The following is a 22,850-nucleotide window of genomic DNA, read 5'->3' as shown; positions in this document are numbered from 1 at the left end:
AATCAATCAATTCCTTTTATTGTCATTTTTTTATAGCACTTAAGTCATACATGTCAACGAGATTTTTTTTTTTTTTTTTTTTTTTTTTTTTTTTATGTCATTTTTTAAATTATATTTATTTTCTATTTATATTTATTTTATATATTTTTTTTTTTTTCCAAGATCTCCTCTCTGAGCTGCAACCTTATCGTGGTAGAGGAGTTTGCGTGTCCCAATGATCCTAGGAGCTATGTTGTCCGGGGGCATAAAGCCCCCTGGTAGGGTCTCCCAAGGCAAACAGGTTCTAGGTGAGGGGTCAGACAAAGAGCAGCTCGAAGACCTTTATGAAGATGAAAAACCATGGACCCAGATTTCCCTCGCCCGGACGCGGGTCACCGGGGCCCCCCTCTGGAGCCAGGCCCGGAGGTGGGGCACGATGGCGAGCGCCTGGTGGCCGGGCCTGTTCCCATGGGGCCCGGCCGGGCACAGCCCGAAGAGGCAACGTGGGTCACCCCTCCAATGGGCTCACCACCCATAGCAGGGGCCATAGAGGTCGGGTGCCATGTGAGCTGGGCGACAGCCGAAGGCAGGGCACTTGGCGGTCCGATCCTCAGCTACAGAAGCTAGCTCTTGGGACGTGGAACGTCACGTCACTGGGGGGGAAAGAGCCTGAGCTAGTGCGCGAAGTCGAGAAATTCCGGCTGGATATAGTCGGACTCACTTCGACGCACAGCAAGGGCTCTGGAACCACTTCTCTCGAGAGGGATTGGACCCTCTTCCACTCTGGCGTTGCCGGCAGTGAGAGGCGACGGGCCGGGGTGGCAATTCTTGTTTCCCCCCGGCTCAAAGCCTGTACGTTGGAGTTCAACCCGGTGGACGAAAGGGTAGGCTCCCTCCGCTTTCGGGTGGGGGGACGGGTCCTGACTGTTGTTTGTGCTTATGCACCAAACAGCAGTTCAGAGTACCCACCCTTTTTGGGAACACTCGAGGGAGTACTGGAAAGTGCTCCCCCGGGTGATTCCCTTGTCCTACTGGGAGACTTCAACGCTCACGTTGGCAACGACAGTGAAACCTGGAGAGGCGTGATTGGGAAGAATGGCCGCCCGGATCTGAACCCGAGTGGTGTTTTGTTATTGGACTTTTGTGCTCGTCACAGTTTGTCGATAACATACACCATGTTCAAACATAAGGGTGTCCATATGTGCACTTGGCACCAGGACACCCTAGGCCGCAGTTCCATGATCGACTTTGTAGTTGTGTCATCGGATTTGCGGCCTCATGTTTTGGACACTCGGGTGAAGAGAGGGGCGGAGCTTTCTACCGATCACCACCTGGTGGTGAGTTGGCTGCGATGGTGGGGGAGGATGCCGGACAGACCTGGGAGGCCCAAACGCATTGTGAGGGTCTGCTGGGAACGTCTGGCAGAGTCTCCTGTCAGACAAAGTTTCAATTCCCACCTCCGGAAGAACTTTGAACATGTCACGAGGGAGGTGCTGGACATTGAGTCCGAGTGGACCATGTTCCGCACCTCTATTGTCGAGGCGGCAGATCGGAGCTGTGGCCGCAAGGTAGTTGGTGCCTGTCGGGGCGGCAATCCTAAAACCCCTTGGTGGACACCAGCGGTGAGGGATGCCGTCAAGCTGAAGAAGGAGTCCTATCGGGTCCTTTTGGCTCATAGGACTCCGGAGGCAGTGGACAGGTACCGACAGGCCAAGCGGTGTGCAGCTTCAGTGGTCGCGGAGGCAAAAACTCGGACATGGGAAGAGTTCGGGGAAGCCATGGAAAACGACTTCCGGACGGCTTCGAAGCGATTCTGGACCACCGTCTGCCGCCTCAGGAAGGGGAAGCAGTGCACTATCAACACCGTGTATGGTGCGGATGGTGTTCTGCTGACCTCGACTGCGGATGTTGTGGATAGGTGGAAGGAATACTTCGAAGACCTCCTCAATCCCACCAACACGTCTTCCTATGAGGAAGCAGTGCCTGGGGAATCTGTGGTGGACTCTCCTATTTCTGGGGCTGAGGTCGCTGAGGTAGTTAAAAAGCTCCTCGGTGGCAAGGCCCCAGGGGTGGACGAAATCCGCCCGGAGTTCCTTAAGGCTCTGGATGCTGTGGGGCTGTCTTGGTTGACAAGACTTTGCAGCATCGCGTGGACATCGGGGGCGGTACCTCTGGATTGGCAGACCGGGGTGGTGGTTCCTCTCTTTAAGAAGGGGGACCGGAGGGTGTGTTCCAACTATCGTGGGATCACACTCCTCAGCCTTCCCGGTAAGGTTTATTCAGGTGTACTGGAGAGGAGGCTACGTCGGATAGTCAAACCTCGGATTCAGGAGGAACAGTGTGGTTTTCGTCCTGGTCGTGGAACTGTGGACCAGCTCTATACTCTCGGCAGAGTTCTTGAGGGTGCATGGGAGTTTGCCCAACCAGTCTACATGTGCTTTGTGGACTTGGAGAAGGCATTCGACCGTGTCCCTTGGGAAGTCCTGTGGGGAGTGCTCAGAGAGTATGGGGTATTGGACTGTCTTATTGTGGCGGTCCGTTCCCTGTACGATCAGTGCCAGAGCTTGGTTCGCATTGCCGGCAGTAAGTCGAACACATTTCCAGTGAGGGTTGGACTCCGCCAAGGCTGTCCTTTGTCACCGATTCTGTTCATAACTTTTATGGACAGAATTTCTAGGCGCAGTCAAGGCGTTGAGGGGTTCCGGTTTGGTAACCGCAGGATTAGGTCTCTGCTTTTTGCAGATGATGTGGTCCTGATGGCTTCATCTGACCGGGATCTTCAGCTCTCGCTGGATCGGTTCGCAGCCGAGTGTGAAGCGACCGGAATGAGAATCAGCACCTCCAAGTCCGAGTCCATGGTTCTCGCCCGGAAAAGGGTGGAGTGCCATCTCCGGGTTGGGGAGGAGACCCTGCCCCAAGTGGAGGAGTTCAAGTACCTAGGAGTCTTGTTCACGAGTGAGGGAAGAATGGATCGTGAGATCGACAGGCGGATTGGTGCGGCGTCTTCAGTAATGCGGACGTTGTACCGATCCGTTGTGGTGAAGAAGGAGCTGAGCTGGAAGGCAAAGCTCTCAATTTACCGGTCGATCTGCGTTCCCATCCTCACCTATGGTCATGAGCTTTGGGTCATGACCGAAAGGATAAGATCACGGGTACAAGCGGCCGAAATGAGTTTCCTCCGCCGGGTGGCGGGGCTCTCCCTTAGAGATAGGGTGAGAAGCTCTGCCATCCGGGAGGAACTCAAAGTAAAGCCGCTGCTCCTCCACATCGAGAGGAGCCAGATGAGGTGGTTCGGGCATCTGGTCAGGATGCCACCCGAACGCCTCCCTAGGGAGGTGTTTAGGGCACGTCCAACCGGTAGGAGGCCACGGGGAAGACCCAGGACACGTTGGGAAGACTATGTCTCCCGGCTGGCCTGGGAACGCCTCGGGATCCCCCGGGAAGAGCTAGACGAAGTGGCTGGGGAGAGGGAAGTCTGGGTTTCCCTGCTTAGGCTGTTGCCCCCGCGACCCGACCTCGGATAAGCGGAAGATGATGGATGATGGATGGATTTTCCAAGATTTTATTAAAAAATTTGAAATCATTTAACCCAATGTGAGATTTTGGGTTTTACTTTTTATGTTTGCCTGCAATATGATAACATTAACAAGCATTTTCTAGGTCGTTTTCTTTCATGAAAATACCAATAAAATCGCCAAATGAACCTTTTCTGTGGCGAATTAAAATACGCACGTCCCATACGATATAACTCAATATTTAACAAAAGATTGAGCAGTTCACTTAATAAATCAAATTAAATGCAATCGCCATACAAACAAAACCTGGCATTAAAAAGTTCAATTGAATATAAGAGACAATATATGCACGTGAAAAAATAAAATACATATGTTAAAAACTGGGCTTATCTAAAACAACTTAAATTCCTGCAATAAATATGATAATTTTGAAAAATAAATCCATCCATCCATTTTCTACCGCTTACTCCCTTTCGGGGTCGCGGGGGGCGCTGGCGCCCATCCCAGCTACAATCGGGCGGAAGGCGGGGTACATAAAAAACAAAATCTTGTTGACATGTATGACTTAAGTCCTATTATGACAATGACAATAAAAGGAATTGATTGATTTTAACTATTTTTCAAGATTTTATTAATAATTTGAAATCATTTAACCCAATGTGAGAATTTGGATTTTACTTTTTATGTTTGCCTGCAATATGATAACATTAAAAATCATTTTCTAGGTCGTTTTATTTAATTAAAATACCAATAAAATAGCCAAAGTAACCTCCTCTTGGGTAAATGGGGATACGAGAAAGAAAACGAAATTGACGCATGCGTGGATCGATCGGGTACTGACGGTCGCATTCAACAGATTCCTACTACTACAATTTTACCCAATCAATATATACAACTAAAAATAAATCAATATTTAATCCTGATTTATATACTTGCGTCTTCATTACAATGTGGGGAATACTTTTCGATTAGAACACATTTTTTTCGATTAGAACACATTTGTAGAGAAAGTGCGGCGGATTGGAAGAAGGTAGCCGTGCGGTGCGCGTTCAAGAAGACTAACGTTCTGAAACGTTCGCCAGGGTTTGTTTTGCGCACATTTTGCAGCCAAAGTGAGATTGTTGTGAACGCAGCCCGCGCTGGACGGAGGCGCGGCGTCACGTTGATGGTCGAAGGTGGTGGAAGGAATCTTCCAGAACTGCATTTTGGGAAGAAGATGACATCTCTTCCGAGCTTTTAGGGGGAAGCGGCGATGCGGGAGCTGCCTTGAGGTGCGAGCATCCACGGGAGACGCCGCCTCCGAGCCGTCAAGGCGGCATGGTGGAGCGGTCGGACCGAGCCCCTCTGCTGGACTGGGAAGAGGTTCCGTCCCGCGGTGGCGCAGACGGACAAGACAGACTCTCCGGCCCCTCGGCGCCGGGAAGGCTCGGGTGGAGCAGCGGTCCCTCTAGCGCCCCGGCCCCGCCCGCCACCTCCATCACCCAGGCGGGCACGGGTGACGCGCCACACCCGGACAGGGCGCGGCATCCCTGGGAGTCAGGAGGCGGGGACGTGCGGCTGGAGGAGAGGATGCTGACCTGGGAGGGGGAGAAGGACCAGATCGTGTCCGTCTTCGTGGTGGCCTTCAACACCAGAACAGGTGCGGCTTCAAGTATGCAACATGGCAGAATAAACATCTCATCAACTTGATCATCCATCCATCTATTTCCTACCGCTTGTCCCTTTTGGGGTGCTGGAGCCTATCTCAGCTGTATTCGGGCAGATGGCGGGGTACACCCTACTTTACCTATTGTAATTAAATTGTAATATATTATATCATCAATCCATCTACTACCGCTGGTCCCTTTCGGGATCGGGGTCCTATTATATTATATCATATTATATTAGCTGATTTCTCTCGGTGAAGTGTGCAGTGAGTTGAGGGATCCACATAGTGAGAAATATAACAGCAGCAAAATGACTGCAGGGACACTTTTATAGTGGGCGTAACAAGGCGTATGTACACGCGCGCACACACACACACACATTTATACATACATACATACATATATATATATATATATATATATATATATATATATATATATATAAATACACACACACATATATATATATATATACGCACACATACATATACACATACATATATATATACATATATACACATATATACATATACACATATATACATACACACATATATATATACATATACACATATACGTATATATACACACATATATATACATACATACATGCACACATATACATATATATATATATATATATATATATATATATATATATATATATATATATATATATATATATATATACACACACACACACATATACTGCATACTGCAAGTGAACTTAGTCAGCACATGCATGCTGGTTGCCTGCCAGAAGAACAATGCAGAACTTGTATATACAGCATAGACCACCATAGAAGTTCGTCTTTGATTCAAATAAAATTGACTGTTCATAAAAACGAGTAATGTTATTATAATTGTTATTTTACAGTGTTCTGAGTCAAGGTGATGAGCAATAAGCATTCAAATGAACCCTTAGTTGTTTGACTGAAGTGAAAACATGTGGAACATGTTCAGAAAATGAATACAAATGGCTTATGGAAAATTTTGCTAACATTTTCACCCAACGTTGTATCTTTACAACGGTTCCATTAAACCTTATCGAAATATGAAAATTTTGCCATCACTTCATTTTAATTCCCAAATGCCCCCTACAACACCATCTGACAGGTGGAATATTTTTGTATTCATGTATTTCTATGTCCGGGTCTTTCAGGGATATATATACACACACACATATATATATATATATATATATATATATATATATATATATATATATATATATATGTATATATATATATATATATATATATATATATATATATATATATATATATATATACAGGACTGTCTCAGAAAATTAGAATATTGTGATGAAGTCCTTTATTTTCCGTAATGCAACTAAAAACATGAAAATGTCATACATTCTGGATTCATTACACATCAACTGAAATATTGCAAGCCTTTATTATTTTAATATTGCTGATTATGGCATACAGCGTAAGAAAACTCAAAAATCCCATCTCAAAAAATTTCCTCAGACCAAGAAAAAAAAAAGATTTATAACAGCAAAACAAAAACAGACATTTGAAAATGTCAATTAATGCACTCAGTACTTGGTTGGGAATCCTTTTGCACGGATTACTGCATCAATACGGCGTGGCATGGAGGCAATCGGCCTGTGGCATTGCTGAGGTGTTATGGATGCCCAGGATGCTTCAATAGCAGCCTTCAGCTCATTTGCATTATTGGGCCTGGTGTCTTTCAGCTTCTTCTTCACAATACCCCACAAATTCTCTATGGGGTTTAGGTCAGGAGAGTTGTCAGGCCAATGGAGGACAGTAATGGTCAGTACACCAGTTACTGCTGGTTTTGGCACTGTGAGCAGGTGTCCGATCATGCTGGAAAATTAAATCATCATCTCCATAGAGCTTTACAACAGATGGAAGCTATTGCTGCTATTGAAGCTGTATCTTTTAAAAAGCTCCATGGAGATGATGATTTCATTTTCCAGCATGATCGGGCACCTGCTCACAGTGCCAAAACCACCAGTAACTGGTGTACTGACCATGGCATTACTGTCCTCAATGGGCCTGCCAACTCTCTTGACCTAAACCCCATAGAGAATTTGTGGGGTATTGTGAAGAAGAAGCTGAAGGACACCAGACCCAATAATGCAAATGAGCTGAAGGGCGCTATTGAAGCATCCTGGGCATCCATAACACCTCAGCAATGCCACAGGCCGATTAAAATAATAAAAGGCTTGCAATATTTCAGTTGATGTGTAATGAATCCAGAATGTATGGCATTTTCATGTTTTTAGTTGCATTATGGAAAATAAAAGGACTTTATCACAATAGTCAAATTTTCTGAGAAAGTCCTGTATGTATATCTATCCATCTATCTATCTATATATATATGTGTGTGTTGTGTTTTCAATGTAAATATTGAATTTAAAAAAAGTATAATATTTTAACAATAAAAAAACCCGTCAAATAATAAAAATAAAATGCATTAATGTATATAAAACGGTATACATAAATCTGAAAGGACATAAGATATGAGTACAAAATTGTATTGATTGATTGAAACTTTTATGAGTAGATTGCACAGTTCAGTACATATTCCGTACAATTGACCACTAAATGGTAACACCCCAATAAGTTTTTCAACGTTTTTAAGTCGGGAACCACGTTAATCAATTCATGATAAATTCATGTACTAACATTAGAGAGATGTGCGATACGGCTGATTTTCTTTCCAATGCATTACCGAATAAAATTCAGGCTGGTAATGGCGATACTGGTCCGACACAGATATTTTGTGCAAATTTTGAAAGTTGTGTATTTCATATAAAAACGTCGCATAAAAAATACAATTGTTTATGTATTGTTATATTTATTATATGGCATGTGTTATATTATTTGTTTACATATTACTCATTATTGTATATTTGTTTAATTCAAACTCTGAAGTGTATTGAGGTAGTGGCGTAAATAACAATATAGCCAAGCTATTGCAACAGAAAAAAATACATTAAAATAATACAAAATGAATTAATAAACATTAAAATAAATGTTTTAATAAAAACTACCCTTCGCATAGCAATGTGTAACTGAACTCTAATATTTTTGTACAGGCAGAATTGTTGACAAACTAAGCTATGCAGTTAATCGCATTATAATTTTTGTTCTATTCTTACATTGGAACAAATACTAAAAATGTCAGCAAAAAGAGCAAAAAAAAAATGTGTATGTAATGAGAAAAAGCTGAAATGTGAGTCGAACAAAGCATCGCCAAGTGCGTTCAAATCAATCTTAAATACCAGGTGGTCTCTCAATGCTAAATATTGGCTGCCATCTTGTGGACAATATGAGTAATTAAGGTCAAGGAACCTTGAAAGGCTTTTGAAATGATAACATAGCATTTACTTATATGACCAAACCAAACAACCTTCCCTAGTCATTGTGTGTTGAATAAAGACGTAGCTGGAAAATTGTTAAAATTGATCCGTTCTAAAAAAAATATGTCTTAAACGTGAGCTAAACAATGACACCAAGATCCAGGATAGCTGATCAGTTAAAAGCATTGGCTTCCATAAAGAAGTAATGGCTTCCATTCCAAGTCAGGACCTTAGGTAACTTAAAAATCTCCCAAGTTTTGTTTCACCTCCATCGTAGTTTATCAAGACTGGTCCTCGGATACATTTGTCATTGGGACCCGGAATCTTCCCCCAAGAAGACCAAGGATAGATCAGTGCTTCGCTCTTAGCCACCAACAAAGGGTGCTTGGTTCAAATCCTGCTCTGGTAACTAGGTAACTTACATAGCTCCAGTGTTTTGTTTCACCTACATTGTAGTTTAATATCATTATATCTCAGACCTCATCCAAATTTACACACCTGTGCGCGCTCTGAGGTCCGAGAGCCAGCTCCATCTCGTGGTGCCCAAGACCAGACTTAAAACCAGGAGAGACAGGGCCTAAGGTCTGGAACACTCTGCCCCTCCATGTTTTAAGTCTCATTTTAAGACCCACTTTTTTTTCTTTGGCTTTCAACACTATGTGAGTTGTGTGGTTCTCAGTGTTTTTAAAATGTTGATGATTTTTATTTATTGTTTTAATTGGTTTTACCCTTTAAAATCGTTTTTGATCATATTTATTTTTAATTTGTTTTTATAATTATAATTTTTGTGTTTGTTTCTTATTCAGTCATTGGTGGCGCTAAGGATAATATTTGAATATCGTTTTTAACATTGTTGTGCAGCACTTTGGAAACATTTCTGTTTAAATGTGCTGTACAAATAAAGTGGATTGGATTGATAACTAAGACACGACTCCTCAATTATATTTGTCATTGGGGCCCGAAATCTTCTCTGAAAAGCTACTGTGTTTCATCTCAATCATAGTTTAATGATTGCATTTGTATATTATGAAAACTATTCTCTCAGCAAGACCCAGGATCGCTGAATGGTTAAGACTGCTGCCTCTCACTCAGTAGTACCGGCGTCAATTCCATAACTTGGAAGAACTAGTTTTTTTGTTTCACCTCCATCATAATTCACTAATTACATTGGTATATGAGCGAACATCAGTATTCCAACATTCCCAGGATAGCGGAATGGTTAAGACTGCTGCCTCTCACTCAGTAGTACTGGCGTCAATTCCATATTTTGGAAGAACCATTTTTTCTTTGTTTCACCTCAATTATAGTTTAATGATTGTATTTGTATTTGAGCAAAAATCAACAATCAAAGTGACCCAGGATAGCTCAATTGTCAATACTGTTGACTCCCAATACAGAGGTACTGGGTTGAAATTCCAGATGGTTTGATATGTAACTTAAGTTCAAAATTTAATTCAACCTCAATTGTAATTTTCTGCGACATGGTTCACGGTTACATTAGTGAATGAGCCGGACTCCATTTACAACAAGTAAATAGTTCAGTGGTTAACACTGCTGCCTCTCAGTCAGTACTACTGGGTTCAAATCCATAACTTGGAAGATCTATTTTTTTGTTTCACCTCCATCATAATTCACTGATTACATTTATATATGAGCGAACATCAGTATTCCAACGGACCCAGGAGAGCGTAATGTTTAAAACTGCTGCCTGTCACTCAGTAGTACTAGGTTCAATTACATAACTTGGAAGAAAAAGTTTTTTTGTTTCACCTCAATAATAATTTAATGATTGTATTTGTATTTGAGCAAAAATCAACAATCAAAGTGGCCCAGGATAGCTCAACGGTCAACACTGTGGGCTCCCAATACAGGGGTACCAGGTTCAAATTCCAGTTGGTTTGATATGTAATATGTATTTTGTTTACCACAGTGTTGTGTGTGTGTGTGTGTGTGTGTGTGTGTGTGTGTGTGTGTGTGTGTGTGCGTGTGTGTGTGTGTGTGTGTGTGTGTGTGTGTGTGTGTGTGCAGGCAACATGCTGGAGTGGTGCCTGCCCACAGACATGGACCTGGAAGGCGTGGAGTTCAAAGCCATTGCCAGTGGCTCCCACAGAGTCACCACAGACTTCATGTAAGTCACTTGAAATATTACATTTTTATTACTTTTTCAATAAACCGTATTTCCTTGAATTGCATATAGTATGCGCCTGCCTTGAATTACTGCCGGGTCAAACTCGCTTCGCAAAATAATTATCGCATGCTTAGTATTACCGCCGGGTCAAACTCGTGACGTCACGAGTGACACTTCCCCTGTCATCCTTTTCAAAATGGAGGAGGCTGATTTCGATACCGGTAATTTGAAATCGCATAAAGGGAAGAAGATTAAGAGCTATTCAGTAGGATTTGAATACCGGTATGCTAAAAAGAACAGTGAGCAGCTATTTTTTATTAATATAGCTGTGGAGAGGTGGAGCCGACAGACAGGCAGGGCGGCGAGGAGGCGACGTCGAAAGTCAAAGTCAAACTGCTCAAGCCATGTCCTTCCTTGGTGGTCCTGGGAACCCGCAAGACGACGGCTTGAGACCGTCACAATACCGTAGCTGCGTCTGTCAAATATGAATCATTAAATGACTCCCGCCTCTTGGTGGTAGAGGGCGCTAGTGATCCTTCTTGCGACTACTCGGCTGCAGAAGAAGTGACAATGAGTGACGTGAATTGTGCTGGGACGGATATGACAACGGACTTTTTGGGATGTAACACCTATGCTGGCTATGTAAACAACCGGGCTGAAATAAAGCATGTTCCAGTCCTAAATACCCAGTGTATTATTTATATAATAACACTTCCTGGTGGCAGCGGTGGGATAAAGAGATCACCTGCAGAGCAGAACGGGAGGGGGAGTTGTTCGAGGGTAATTCTGTCGTAGTAGCCGCGCTAACTGATAGCAGCAGTCTGATAGCAGTTTTCTAAACTGGACTTTTAATCGAAGCAGGAGGTAATAAAGGAAGATCTCCATCGAGACAGAGAAACTTTTAAAACTGAAGAAAGATAAGGAAGACTTTTATAAACTTATCGATGCTTTTGATCAGAAGGAGCTGGCATGGATTTCATTTATAAGTAAAGGTAAGACCATAATAATGTTTTTTTTCAATTAAATGTGCTTTTCATGATGGTATCCTTACATGACACTCAATTTTTTACTGCATGCCTTTGGTAAGTGCCGGAGTGAGAAGATGTTTTAAAATAATTAGCGCATGCTTACTTTTACCGCTTGCCTTTGGTAAGCGCAGGAGTGAGAAGAGGTTTTAAATTAATTAGCGCCCCGCCCGGCGGCATTTCAAGGAAATACGGTATAATATATTTGTTTTCATCGTTGGAGAAGTCTCTCCACATTTATCATTCTTTGATCTATTTCTCGATCCATCACAACTGGACTCTTCATGTTTCTCTTTTCTAAAAAAAATAGACTTGTTTTCTCGTGTAAAATTACAAGTTCGCTTGTAAAATTCTGACTTTTTGTCTGAAAAGAAATATGACTTTCACAATATATTTGACTTTAATCATGTAAAATAGCATCCTTTTTTGTAAGTAAAAGTAAAATCGTATAAAATTACTTATTTTTGTCTTGTAAAATGACAACTTTTTTTCTACAAAAACTATGACTTTTTTCACTTCATATTTCACTTTAAAAATTGCTATACTTTGTTCATAAAATAATTGTTCTTGTAAAATAACTTCTCACAATATTGACTTTTTCTGAAAAAAAAAAGACTTGTTTTGATCATATATTTGAATATAGTCGTATAAAATGACATATTACATTATAATCACGACTTTTTCCACAATATATTTGACTTTAATCTTGTAAAATGGCATAATTGGTTCAACGTTTTTCTTAAAATATTTTTTTCTTAAACAATTTTTCATTAAAATATTTCTACCCAATTCTTGTAAAATAACTTTTTTCTCACCATAATGCGTTTTAATATAAAAAAAACAAAACTTGTTCTGACTATAATCGTGTAAAATTACACGTTTTTCTTGTAAAATTATGACTTTTTGTCTGATAAGAAATTAGGCTTTTTCACAATATATTTGACTTTAATAATGTGAAAATATTTTTTTCTGCAAAAAGTAAATTTTTCTTAAAGTATTTTTTTCCTAAAATATTTTGACACAATTCTTGTAAGATAACTTTATTGTCACACTATTTTTCTGGGGGGAAAAAAAGACTTGTTTTCTTGATATATTTGACTACAAACGTGTAAATTTACGATTTTCTTGTAAAATTACGATTTTTTTTCTTCTGAAAAGGAATATGACTTTTTCACAATATATTTGACTTTAATCATGTAAAATAGCATGTTTTGTTTTTATTTAGAAACTTTTAACACCTTTTTTCTTGATGTTTTTGTAAAATATTTTTGTTTCTTCATTTATGTGCAATTTTGGTAAAATGACAACTTTTTTCTCACAATATTAAGTTTTTCTTTAAAAGAAAAAAAACTTTTTGTCATAAATTTGGCTAAAATCGTTTTTGTTACATACTTTCTTCCTAAAAATGTAAAACTTTTTTTTGTAAAATACAAAAATTGTTTTCACAAAAATTTTATTTTTCTAAAGATTTTTTTAAAAATACTTATTTTCTTGATATATTTGACTATGATCATGTAAAATTACATGGTTTGTTGTAAAATTCGTACTTTTTTTTCTGAAAAGAAATATGACTTTTTTTTTACAATATATTTGACTTTAATCATGTAAAATAGCATACTTTTTTTTATCCATCCATCCATCATCTTCCGCTTATCCGAGGTCGGGTCGCGGGGGCAACAGCCTAAGCAGGGAAACCCAGACTTCCCTCTCCCCAGCCACTTCGTCTAGCTCTTCCCGGGGGATCCCGAGGCGTTCCCAGGCCAGCCGGGAGACATAGTCTTCCCAACGTGTCCTGGGTCTTCCCCGTGGCCTCCTACCGGTTGGACGTGCCCTAAACACCTCCCTAGGGAGGCGTTCGGGTGGCATCCTGACCAGATGCCCGAACCACCTCATCTGGCTCCTCTCGATGTGGAGGAGCAACGGCTTTACTTTGAGTCCCTCCCGGATGGCAGAGCTTCTCACCCTATCTCTAAGGGAGAGCCCCGCCACACGGCGGAGGAAACTCATTTCGGCCGCTTGTACCCGTGATCTTATCCTTTCGGTCATGACCCAAAGCTCATGACCATAGGGGAGGATGGGAACGTAGATCGACCGGTAAATTGAGAGCTTTGCCTTCCGGCTCAGCTCCTTTTTCACCACAACGGATCGGTACAACGTCCGCATTACTGAAGACGCCGCACCGATCCGCCTGTCGATCTCACGATCCACTCTTCCCTCACTCGTGAACAAGACTCCTAGGTACTTGAACTCCTCCACTTGGGGCAGGGTCTCCTCCCCAACCCGGAGATGGCACTCCACCCTTTTCCGGGCGAGAACCATGGACTCGGACTTGGAGGTGCTGATTCTCATTCCGGTCGCTTCACACTCGGCTGCGAACCGATCCAGCGAGAGCTGAAGATCCCGGTCAGATGAAGCCATTGGGACCACATCATCTGCAAAAAGCAGAGACCTAATCCTGCGGTTACCAAACCGGAACCCCTCAACGCCTTGACTGCGCCTAGAAATTCTGTCCATAAAAGTTATGAACAGAATCGGTGACAAAGGACAGCCTTGGCGGAGTCCAACCCTCACTGGAAATGTGTTCGACTTACTGCCGGCAATGCGAACCAAGCTCTGGCACTGATCGTACAGGGAACGGACCGCCACAATAAGACAGTCCGATACCCCATACTCTCTGAGCACTCCCCACAGGACTTCCCGAGGGACACGGTCGAATGCCTTCTCCAAGTCCACAAAGCACATGTAGACTGGTTGGGCAAACTCCCATGCACCCTCAAGAACCCTGCCGAGAGTATAGAGCTGGTCCACAGTTCCACGACCAGGACGAAAACCACACAGTTCCTCCTGAATCCGAGGTTCGACTATCCGACGTAGCCTCCTCTCCAGTACACCTGAATAAACCTTACCGGGAAGGCTGAGGAGTGTGATCCCACGATAGTTGGAACACACCCTCCGGTCCCCCTTCTTAAAGAGAGGAACCACTACCCCGGTCTGCCAATCCAGAGGTACCGCCCCCGATGTCCACGCGATGCTGCAAAGTCTTGTCAACCAAGACAGCCCCACAGCATCCAGAGCCTTAAGGAACTCCGGGCGGGTCTCGTCCACCCCTGGGGCCTTGCCACCAAGGAGCTTTTTAACTACCTCAGCGACATCAGCCCCAGAAATATGAGAGTCCACCACAGATTCCCCAGGCACTGCTTCCTCATAGGAAGACGTGTTGGTGGGATTGTGGAGGTCTTCGAAGTATTCCTTCCACCTATCCACAACATCCGCAGTCGAGGTCAGCAGAACACCATCCGCACCATACACGGTGTTGATAGTGCACTGCTTCCCCTTCCTGAGGCGGCGGACGGTGGTCCAGAATCGCTTCGAAGCCGTCCGGAAGTCGTTTTCCATGGCTTCCCCGAACTCTTCCCATGTCCGAGTTTTTGCCTCCGCGACCACTGAAGCTGCACACCGCTTGGCCTGTCGGTACCTGTCCACTGCCTCCGGAGTCCTATGAGCCAAAAGGACCCGATAGGACTCCTTCTTCAGCTTGACGGCATCCCTCACCGCTGGTGTCCACCAAGGGGTTTTAGGATTGCCGCCCCGACAGGCACCAACTACCTTGCGGCCACAGCTCCGATCTGCCGCCTCGACAATAGAGGTGCGGAACATGGTCCACTCGGACTCAATGTCCAGCACCTCCCTCGTGACATGTTCAAAGTTCTACCGGAGGTGGGAATTGAAACTTTGTCTGACAGGAGACTCTGCCAGACGTTCCCAGCAGACCCTCACAATGCGTTTGGGCCTCCCAGGTCTGTCCGGCATCCTCCCCCACCATCGCAGCCAACTCACCACCAGGTGGTGATCGGTAGAAAGCTCCGCCCCTCTCTTCACCCGAGTGTCCAAAACATGAGGCCGCAAATCCGATGACACAACTACAAAGTCGATCATGGAACTGCGGCCTAGGGTGTCCTGGTGCCAAGTGCACATATGGACACCCTTATGTTTGAACATGGTGTTTGTTATCGACAAACTGTGACGAGGACAAAAGTCCAATAACAAAACACCACTCGGGTTCAGATCCGGGCGGCCATTCTTCCCAATCACGACTCTCCAGGTTTCACTGTCGTTGCCAACGTGAGCGTTGAAGTCTCCCAGTAGGACAAGGGAATCACCCGGGGGAGCACTTTCCAGTACTCCCTCGAGTGTTCCCAAAAAGGGTGGGTACTCTGAACTGCTGTTTGGTGCATAAGCACAAACAACAGTCAGGACCCGTCCCCCCACCCGAAGGCGGAGGGAGCCTACCCTTTCGTCCACCGGGTTGAACTCCAACGTACAGGCTTTGAGCCGGGGGGAAACAAGAATTGCCACCCCAGCCCGTCGCCTCTCACTGCCGGCAACGCCAGAGTGGAAGAGGTTCCAATCCCTCTCGAGAGAAGTGGTTCCAGAGCCCTTGCTGTGCGTCGAAGTGAGTCCGACTATATCCAGCCGGAATTTCTCGACTTCGCGCACTAGCTCAGGCTCTTTCCCCCCCAGTGACGTGACGTTCCACGTCCCAAGAGCTAGCTTCTGTAGCTGAGGATCGGACCGCCAAGTGCCCTGCCTTCGGCTGTCGCCCAGCTCACAATGCACCCGACCTCTATGGCCCCTGCTATGGGTGGTGAGCCCATTGGAGGGGTGACCCACGTTGCCTCTTCTGGGAACAGGCCCGGCCACCAGGCGCTCGCCATCGTGCCCCACCTCCGGGCCTGGCTCCGGAGGGGGGCCCTGGTGACCCGCGTCCGGGCGAGGGAAATCTGGGTCCATGGTTTTTCATCTTCATAAAGGTCTTCGAGCTGCTCTTTGTCTGATCCCTCAGTTTGCCTTGGGAGACCCTACCTTCTTTTTTTTAGAAAAATGTAAAACTTTTTTCTTAAAATATTTTTCTTTATTTATACGCACTTCTAGTAAAATGACAACATTAAGTTTTTCTTTAAAAGAAAAACTTTAAAAGAAAAAATACACACTTTCTTCCTAAAGATGTAAAACTTTTTCTCACAAAAATTTTATTTTTCTAAAACAAAAAATAAGACTTTTTCTTTTTTACAATATATTTGACTTTAATCATGTAAAATAGCATACTTTTTTTTAGAAAAATGTGAAACTTTTTTCTTAAAATATTTTTTTTTCTTTATTTACACACACTTGTAGTCAAATGACAGCTTTTTTTCCTCACAATATTAAGTTTTTCTTTAAAAGAAAAAAAAAATTGTTTGGCATAAATTTGACTAAAATCGTTTTTGTTACATACTTTCTTCCTAAAAATGTAAAACTTTTTTTCTTGTAAAATAAAACGACTTTTCTCAAAAAAATGGTATTTTTCTAAAACAAAAACAAAAAAGACTTGTTTTTTTCTTTTTTTTACAATATATTTGACTTTAATCATATAAAATAGCATACTTTTTTTTTGAAAAATGTGAAACTTTTTTCTTAAAATATTTTTCTTTCTTAATTTACACGCACTTGTAGTCAAATGGCAGCTTTTTTCCCTCATATTAAGTTTTTCTTCAAAAGAAAAAAAAACTTTGTCATAAATTTGACTAAAATCGTTTTTGTTACATACTTTCTTCCTAAAAATGTAAAACTTTTTTTCTTGTAAAATAAAACAATTTTTCTCACAAAATTCTATTTTTCTAAAACAAAAATACTTGTTTTTTTGTTTTTGTTTTTGTACAATATATTTGACTTTAATCATGTAAAATAGCATACTTTTTTTTTTGAAAAATGTGAAACTTTTTTCTTAAAATATTTTTCTTTCTTCATTTACACACACTTGTAGTCAAATGACAGCTTTTTTTCCTCACAATATTAAGTTTTTGTTTAAAAGAAAAAACAACTTTTTGTCATAAATTTGACTAAAATCGTTTTTGTTACATACTTTCTTCCTAAAAATGTAAAACTTTTTTTCTTGTAAAATAAAACAATTTTTCTCACAAAAATTTAATTTTTCTGAAACAAAAAAAAGACTTGTTTTCTTTTTTTTTTTTTTTACAATATAATTTGACTTTAATCATGTAAAATAGGATACTTTTTTTTAGAAAAATGTGAAACTTTTTTCTTAAAATATTTTTCTTTCTTAATTTACACGCACTTGTAGTGAAATGGCAGCTTTTTTCCCCTTATATTAAGTTTTTCTTCAAAAGAAAAAAAAAACGTTCTCATAAATTTGACTAAAATGGGTTTTTTTACATACTTTCTTCCTAAAAATGTAAAACTTTTTTTCTTGTAAAATAAAACAATTTTTCTCACAAAATGTTATCTTTCTAAAAAAAAAGAACTTGTTTTTTTTGTTTTTGTTTTTTACAATATATTTGACTTTAATCATGTAAAATAGCATACTTTTTTTTCAAAAAATTTGAAACTCTTTTCTTAAAATATTTTTCTTTCTTCATTTACACACACTTGTAGTCAAATGACACCTTTTTTTCCTCACAATATTAAGTTTTTCTTTAAAAGAAAAAAAAAATTGTTTGGCATAAATTTGACTAAAATCGTTTTTGTTACATACTTTCTTCCTAAAAATTTAAAACTTTTTTTCTTGTAAAATAAAACGATTTTTCTCACAAAAATTGTATTTTTCTAAAACAAAAACAAAAAAGACTTGTTTTCTTCTTTTTTTTTTTACAATATATTTGACTTTAATCATGTAAAATAGCATATTTTTTTTTGAAAAATGTGAAACTTTTTTCTTAAAATATTTTTCTTTCTTAATTTACACGCACTTGTAGTCAAATGGCAGCTTTTTCCCCTCATATTAAGTTTTTCTTCAAAAGAAAAAAAAACTTTGTCATAAATTTGACTAAAATCGTTTTTGTTACATACTTTCTTCCTAAAAATGTAAAACAAAAACACTTGTTTTTTTGTTTTTGTTTTTTTACAATATATTTGACTTTAATCATGTAAAATAGCATACTTTTTTTTTCGAAAAATGTGAAACTTTTAAAAAAATATATTTTTCTTTCTTCATTTACACACACTTGTAGTCAAATGACAGCTTTTTTTCCTCACAATATTAAGTTTTTGTTTAAAAGAAAAAACTACTTTTTGTCATAATTTTCAATCAATCAATCAATGTTTACTTATATAGCCCTAAATCACTAGTGTCTCAAAGGGCTACACAAACCACCACGACATCCTCGGTAGGCCCACATAAGGGCAAGGAAAACTCACACCCAGTGGGACATCGGTGACAATAATGACCCAGTGGGACGTCGGTGACAATGATGACTATGAGAACCTTGGAGAGGAGGAAAGCAATGGATGTCGAGCGGGTCTAACATGATACTGTGAAAGTTCAATCCATAATGGATCCAACACAGTCGCGAGAGTCCAGTCCAAAGCGGATCCAACACAGCAGCGAATATTGACTAAAATCGTTTTTGTTACATACTTTTTTCCTAAAAATGTAAAACTTTTTTTCTTGTAAAATAAAACAATTTTTCTCACAAAAATTTTATTTTTCTAAAACAGAAAAAAGACTATTTTTTTGTTTGTTTTTTTTTACAATATAATTTGACTTTAATCATGTAAAATAGGATACTTTTTTTTGAAAAATGTGAAACTTTTTTCTTAAAATATTTTTCTTTCTTAATTTACACGCACTTGTTGTCAAATGGCAGCTTTTTTTCTCACAATATTAAGTTTTTCTTCAAAAAAAAAAAGCTTGTCATATATTTGACTAAAATGGTTTTTGTTTAAAAGAAAAAACAACTTTTTGTCATAAATTTGACTAAAATCGTTTTTGTTACATAATTTCTTCCTAAAAATGTAAAACTTTTTTTCTTGTAAAATAAAACAATTTTTCTCACAAAAATGGTATTTTTCTAAAACAAAAACAAAAGAGACTTGTTTTCTTCTTTTTTTACAACATATTTGACTTTAATCATGTAAAATAGCATACTTTTTTTTGAAAAATGTGAAACTTTTTTCTTAAAATATTTTTCTTTCTTAATTTACTCGCACTTGTAGTCAAATGGCAGCTTTTTTCCCTCATATTAAGTTTTTCTTCAAAAGAAAAAAAAAACGTTCTCATAAATTTGACTAAAATCGTTTTTGTTACATACTTTCTTCCTAAAAATGTAAAACTTTTTTTCTTGTAAAATAAAACAATTTTTCTCACAAAATGTTATCTTTCTAAAAAAAAAGAACTTGTTTTTTTTGTTTTTGTTTTTTTACAATATATTTGACTTTAATCATGTAAAATAGCATACTTTTTTTTCGAAAAATTTGAAACTCTTTTCTTAAAATATTTTTCTTTCTTCATTTACACACACTTGTAGTCAAATGACAGCTTTTTTTCCTCACAATATTAAGTTTTTCTTTAAAAGAAAAAACAACTTTTTGTCATAAATTTGACTAAAATCGTTTTTGTTACATACTTTCTTCCTAAAAATGTAAAACTTTTTTTCTTGTAAAATAAAACGATTTTTCTCACAAAAATTGTATTTTTCTAAAACAAAAACAAAAAAGACTTGTTTTCTTCTTTTTTTTGTTACAATATAATTTGACTTTAATCATGTAAAATAGCATACTTTTTTTTGAAAAATGTGAAACTTTTTTCTTAAAATATTTTTCTTTCTTAATTTACACGCACTTGTAGTCAAATGGCAGCTTTTTCCCCTCATATTAAGTTTTTCTTCAAAAGAAAAAAAACTTTGTCATAAATTTGACTAAAATCGTTTTTGTTACATACTTTCTTCCTAAAAATGTAAAACAAAAAGACTTGTTTTTTTGTTTTTGTTTTTTTACAATATATTTGACTTTAATCATATAAAATAGCATACTTTTTTTTTGAAAAATGTGAAACTTTTTTCTTAAAATATTTTTCTTTCTTAATTTACACGCACTTGTAGTCAAATGGCAGCTTTTTTTCTCACAATATTAAGTTTTTCTTCAAAAAAAAAAAAGCTTGTCATATATTTGACTAAAATGGTTTTTGTTTAAAAGAAAAAACAACTTTTTGTCATAAATTTGACTAAAATCGTTTTTGTTACATAATTTCTTCCTAAAAATGTAAAACTTTTTTTCTTGTAAAATAAAACAATTTTTCTCACAAAAATGGTATTTTTCTAAAACAAAAACAAAAAAGGCTTGTTTTCTTCTTTTTTTTACAACATATTTGACTTTAATCATGTAAAATAGCATCCTTTGTTTTTTAGAAAAATGTGAAACTTTTTTCTTAAAATATTTTTCTTTCTATATTTACACAAACTTGTAGTCAAATGACAGCTTTTTTTCCTCGCAATATTACGTTTTTGTTTAAAAGAAAAAACAACTTTTTGTCATAATATTGACTAAAATCGTTTTTGTTACATACTTTTTTCCTAAAAATGTAAAACTTTTTTTCTTGTAAAATAAAACAAATTTTCTCACAAAATTCTATTTTTCTAAAACAGAAAAAAGACTTGTTTTTTTTTGTTTTTTTTTTACAATATAATTTGACTTTAATCATGTAAAATAGGATACTTTTTTTGAAAAATGTGAAACTTTTTTCTTAAAATATTTTTCTTTCTTAATTTACACGCACTTGTAGTCAAATGGCAGCTTTTTTTCTCACAATATTAAGTTTTTCTTCAAAAAAAAAAAGCTTGTCATATATTTGACTAAAATGTTTTTTGTTTAAAAGAAAAAACAACTTTTTGTCATAAATTTGACTAAAATCGTTTTTGTTACATAATTTCTTCCTAAAAATGTAAAACTTTTTTTCTTGTAAAATAAAACAATTTTTCTCACAAAAATTGTATTTTTCTAAAACAAAAACAAAAAAGACTTGTTTTCTTCTTTTTTTTTTACAACATATTTGACTTTAATCATGTAAAATAGCATACTTTTTTTTTAGAAAAATGTGAAACTTTTTTCTTAAAATATATTTTTTTCTTTATTTACACGCACTTGTAGTCAAATGACAACTTTTTTTCTCACAATATTAAGTTTTTTTTCTTCAAAAAAAAAGCTTGTCATATATTTGACTAAAATGTTTTTTGGTACATACTTTCTTCCTAAAAATGTACAACTTTTTTTTCTTGTAAAATACAATAACTTTTTTCTCACAAAAATTGTATTTTTCCCCCCAAAAATAAAGACTCGTTTTCTTGATATATTTGACTATATTCGTGTAAAATTGCACGGTTTTCTTGTAAAATTCTGACTTTTTTTCTGAAAATAAATACGACTTTCACAATATATTTGACTTTAATCTTGTAAAATGACATACCTTTTTTTGCAGGTTTCTATTATCACAGACTTCATGTAAATAGCTGGTGGACTTTATTTTTTAATTATATTTAATTTAATTCATATATAATTAATTCTTATTTATTTATTTTACTGCACCGTGAAACTCCACATATTTTATGTTTTAATTAAATTACATTTAAATGTATTTTATTTATTTAATTTGACTACAAAATTAAGTGGGTGATGAATATATTTTTCATTTTGTTTTATCACTCAACAAATATTCCAATGTTTTTCTCACATACTTATTAAATTACTTTATTTTTTATCTGTATTTAATTTATTCATACATAATTTAATTTGTATTTATTTATTTTATTGCACAGTGAAACTCTCCATATTCCTCCAACCTAATGTAGTGGGGGCACATTTTATATTTTAATTAAATTACATTTACATGTATTTAATTTGACTACAGAATGGATCTCTTATTACGTCATTAATATATATTTAATTTTGTTTTATCACTCAACAAATATTTCTATATTTTTCTCACATTCTTATTAAATTACTTTATTTACTAATATTTGCATATTCTTTCCAGTCACCAAGGACTTTCTGTGTTGCATGTTGAGAAAAAGGCTAAATAAAGAATTCAAACGAGAGCTCAGCCATCTGCCGGTGCCTCCATGATTCATGTCTTTGTCCACGCACCCTCTCCCCATCCCAACCCCAGATACTTCCGCAAGGGCCGCTACTTCGGTCTGGCCTGCTTCGCCAACATGGCGGTGGAGAGCCCGGCGGAGCGCGGCGCCAGGATGAAGTCGGTGGGGATCCTGTCGCCCTCGTACACCTTACTTTATCGCTACATGGGCTTCCTGGAGCACCAGGTCAGGTGAGTCAAGACGAGGACTCCCTGGATCCTGGTGTAGGGGCCTCTAGGGGGCACTCTTTGTTCAACCCCCAGAGTTCCAGTGTTCATACACGATTTGTTCACACAAAATT

At 38.6% G+C, this 22,850-nt stretch overlaps 1 protein-coding gene across 1 annotated transcript in view; it reads left to right on the top strand.

Annotated features, from left to right (window-relative positions):
* Window positions 1–4,613: 4,613 nt before the first annotated feature.
* Window positions 4,614–22,850, top strand: part of LOC133560976 (DENN domain-containing protein 11-like) — a 30,818-nt gene continuing 12,581 nt past the window's right edge. Inside the window, exons 1-3 of the mRNA XM_061914055.1 lie at window positions 4,614–5,133; window positions 10,521–10,620; window positions 22,582–22,740. Of these exons, the coding sequence (XP_061770039.1) occupies window positions 4,812–5,133; window positions 10,521–10,620; window positions 22,582–22,740 (581 nt within the window). The 5' untranslated portion in view covers window positions 4,614–4,811. The remainder of the gene's footprint in view (window positions 5,134–10,520; window positions 10,621–22,581; window positions 22,741–22,850) is intronic.

The sequence above is a fragment of the Nerophis ophidion genome, linkage group LG10, assembly GCF_033978795.1.
Source record: "Nerophis ophidion isolate RoL-2023_Sa linkage group LG10, RoL_Noph_v1.0, whole genome shotgun sequence".
Taxonomy (NCBI): domain Eukaryota; kingdom Metazoa; phylum Chordata; class Actinopteri; order Syngnathiformes; family Syngnathidae; genus Nerophis; species Nerophis ophidion.
The sequence above is the reverse complement of the archived record's forward strand: the minus strand, read 5'-3'. Positions and strand labels throughout refer to the sequence as shown.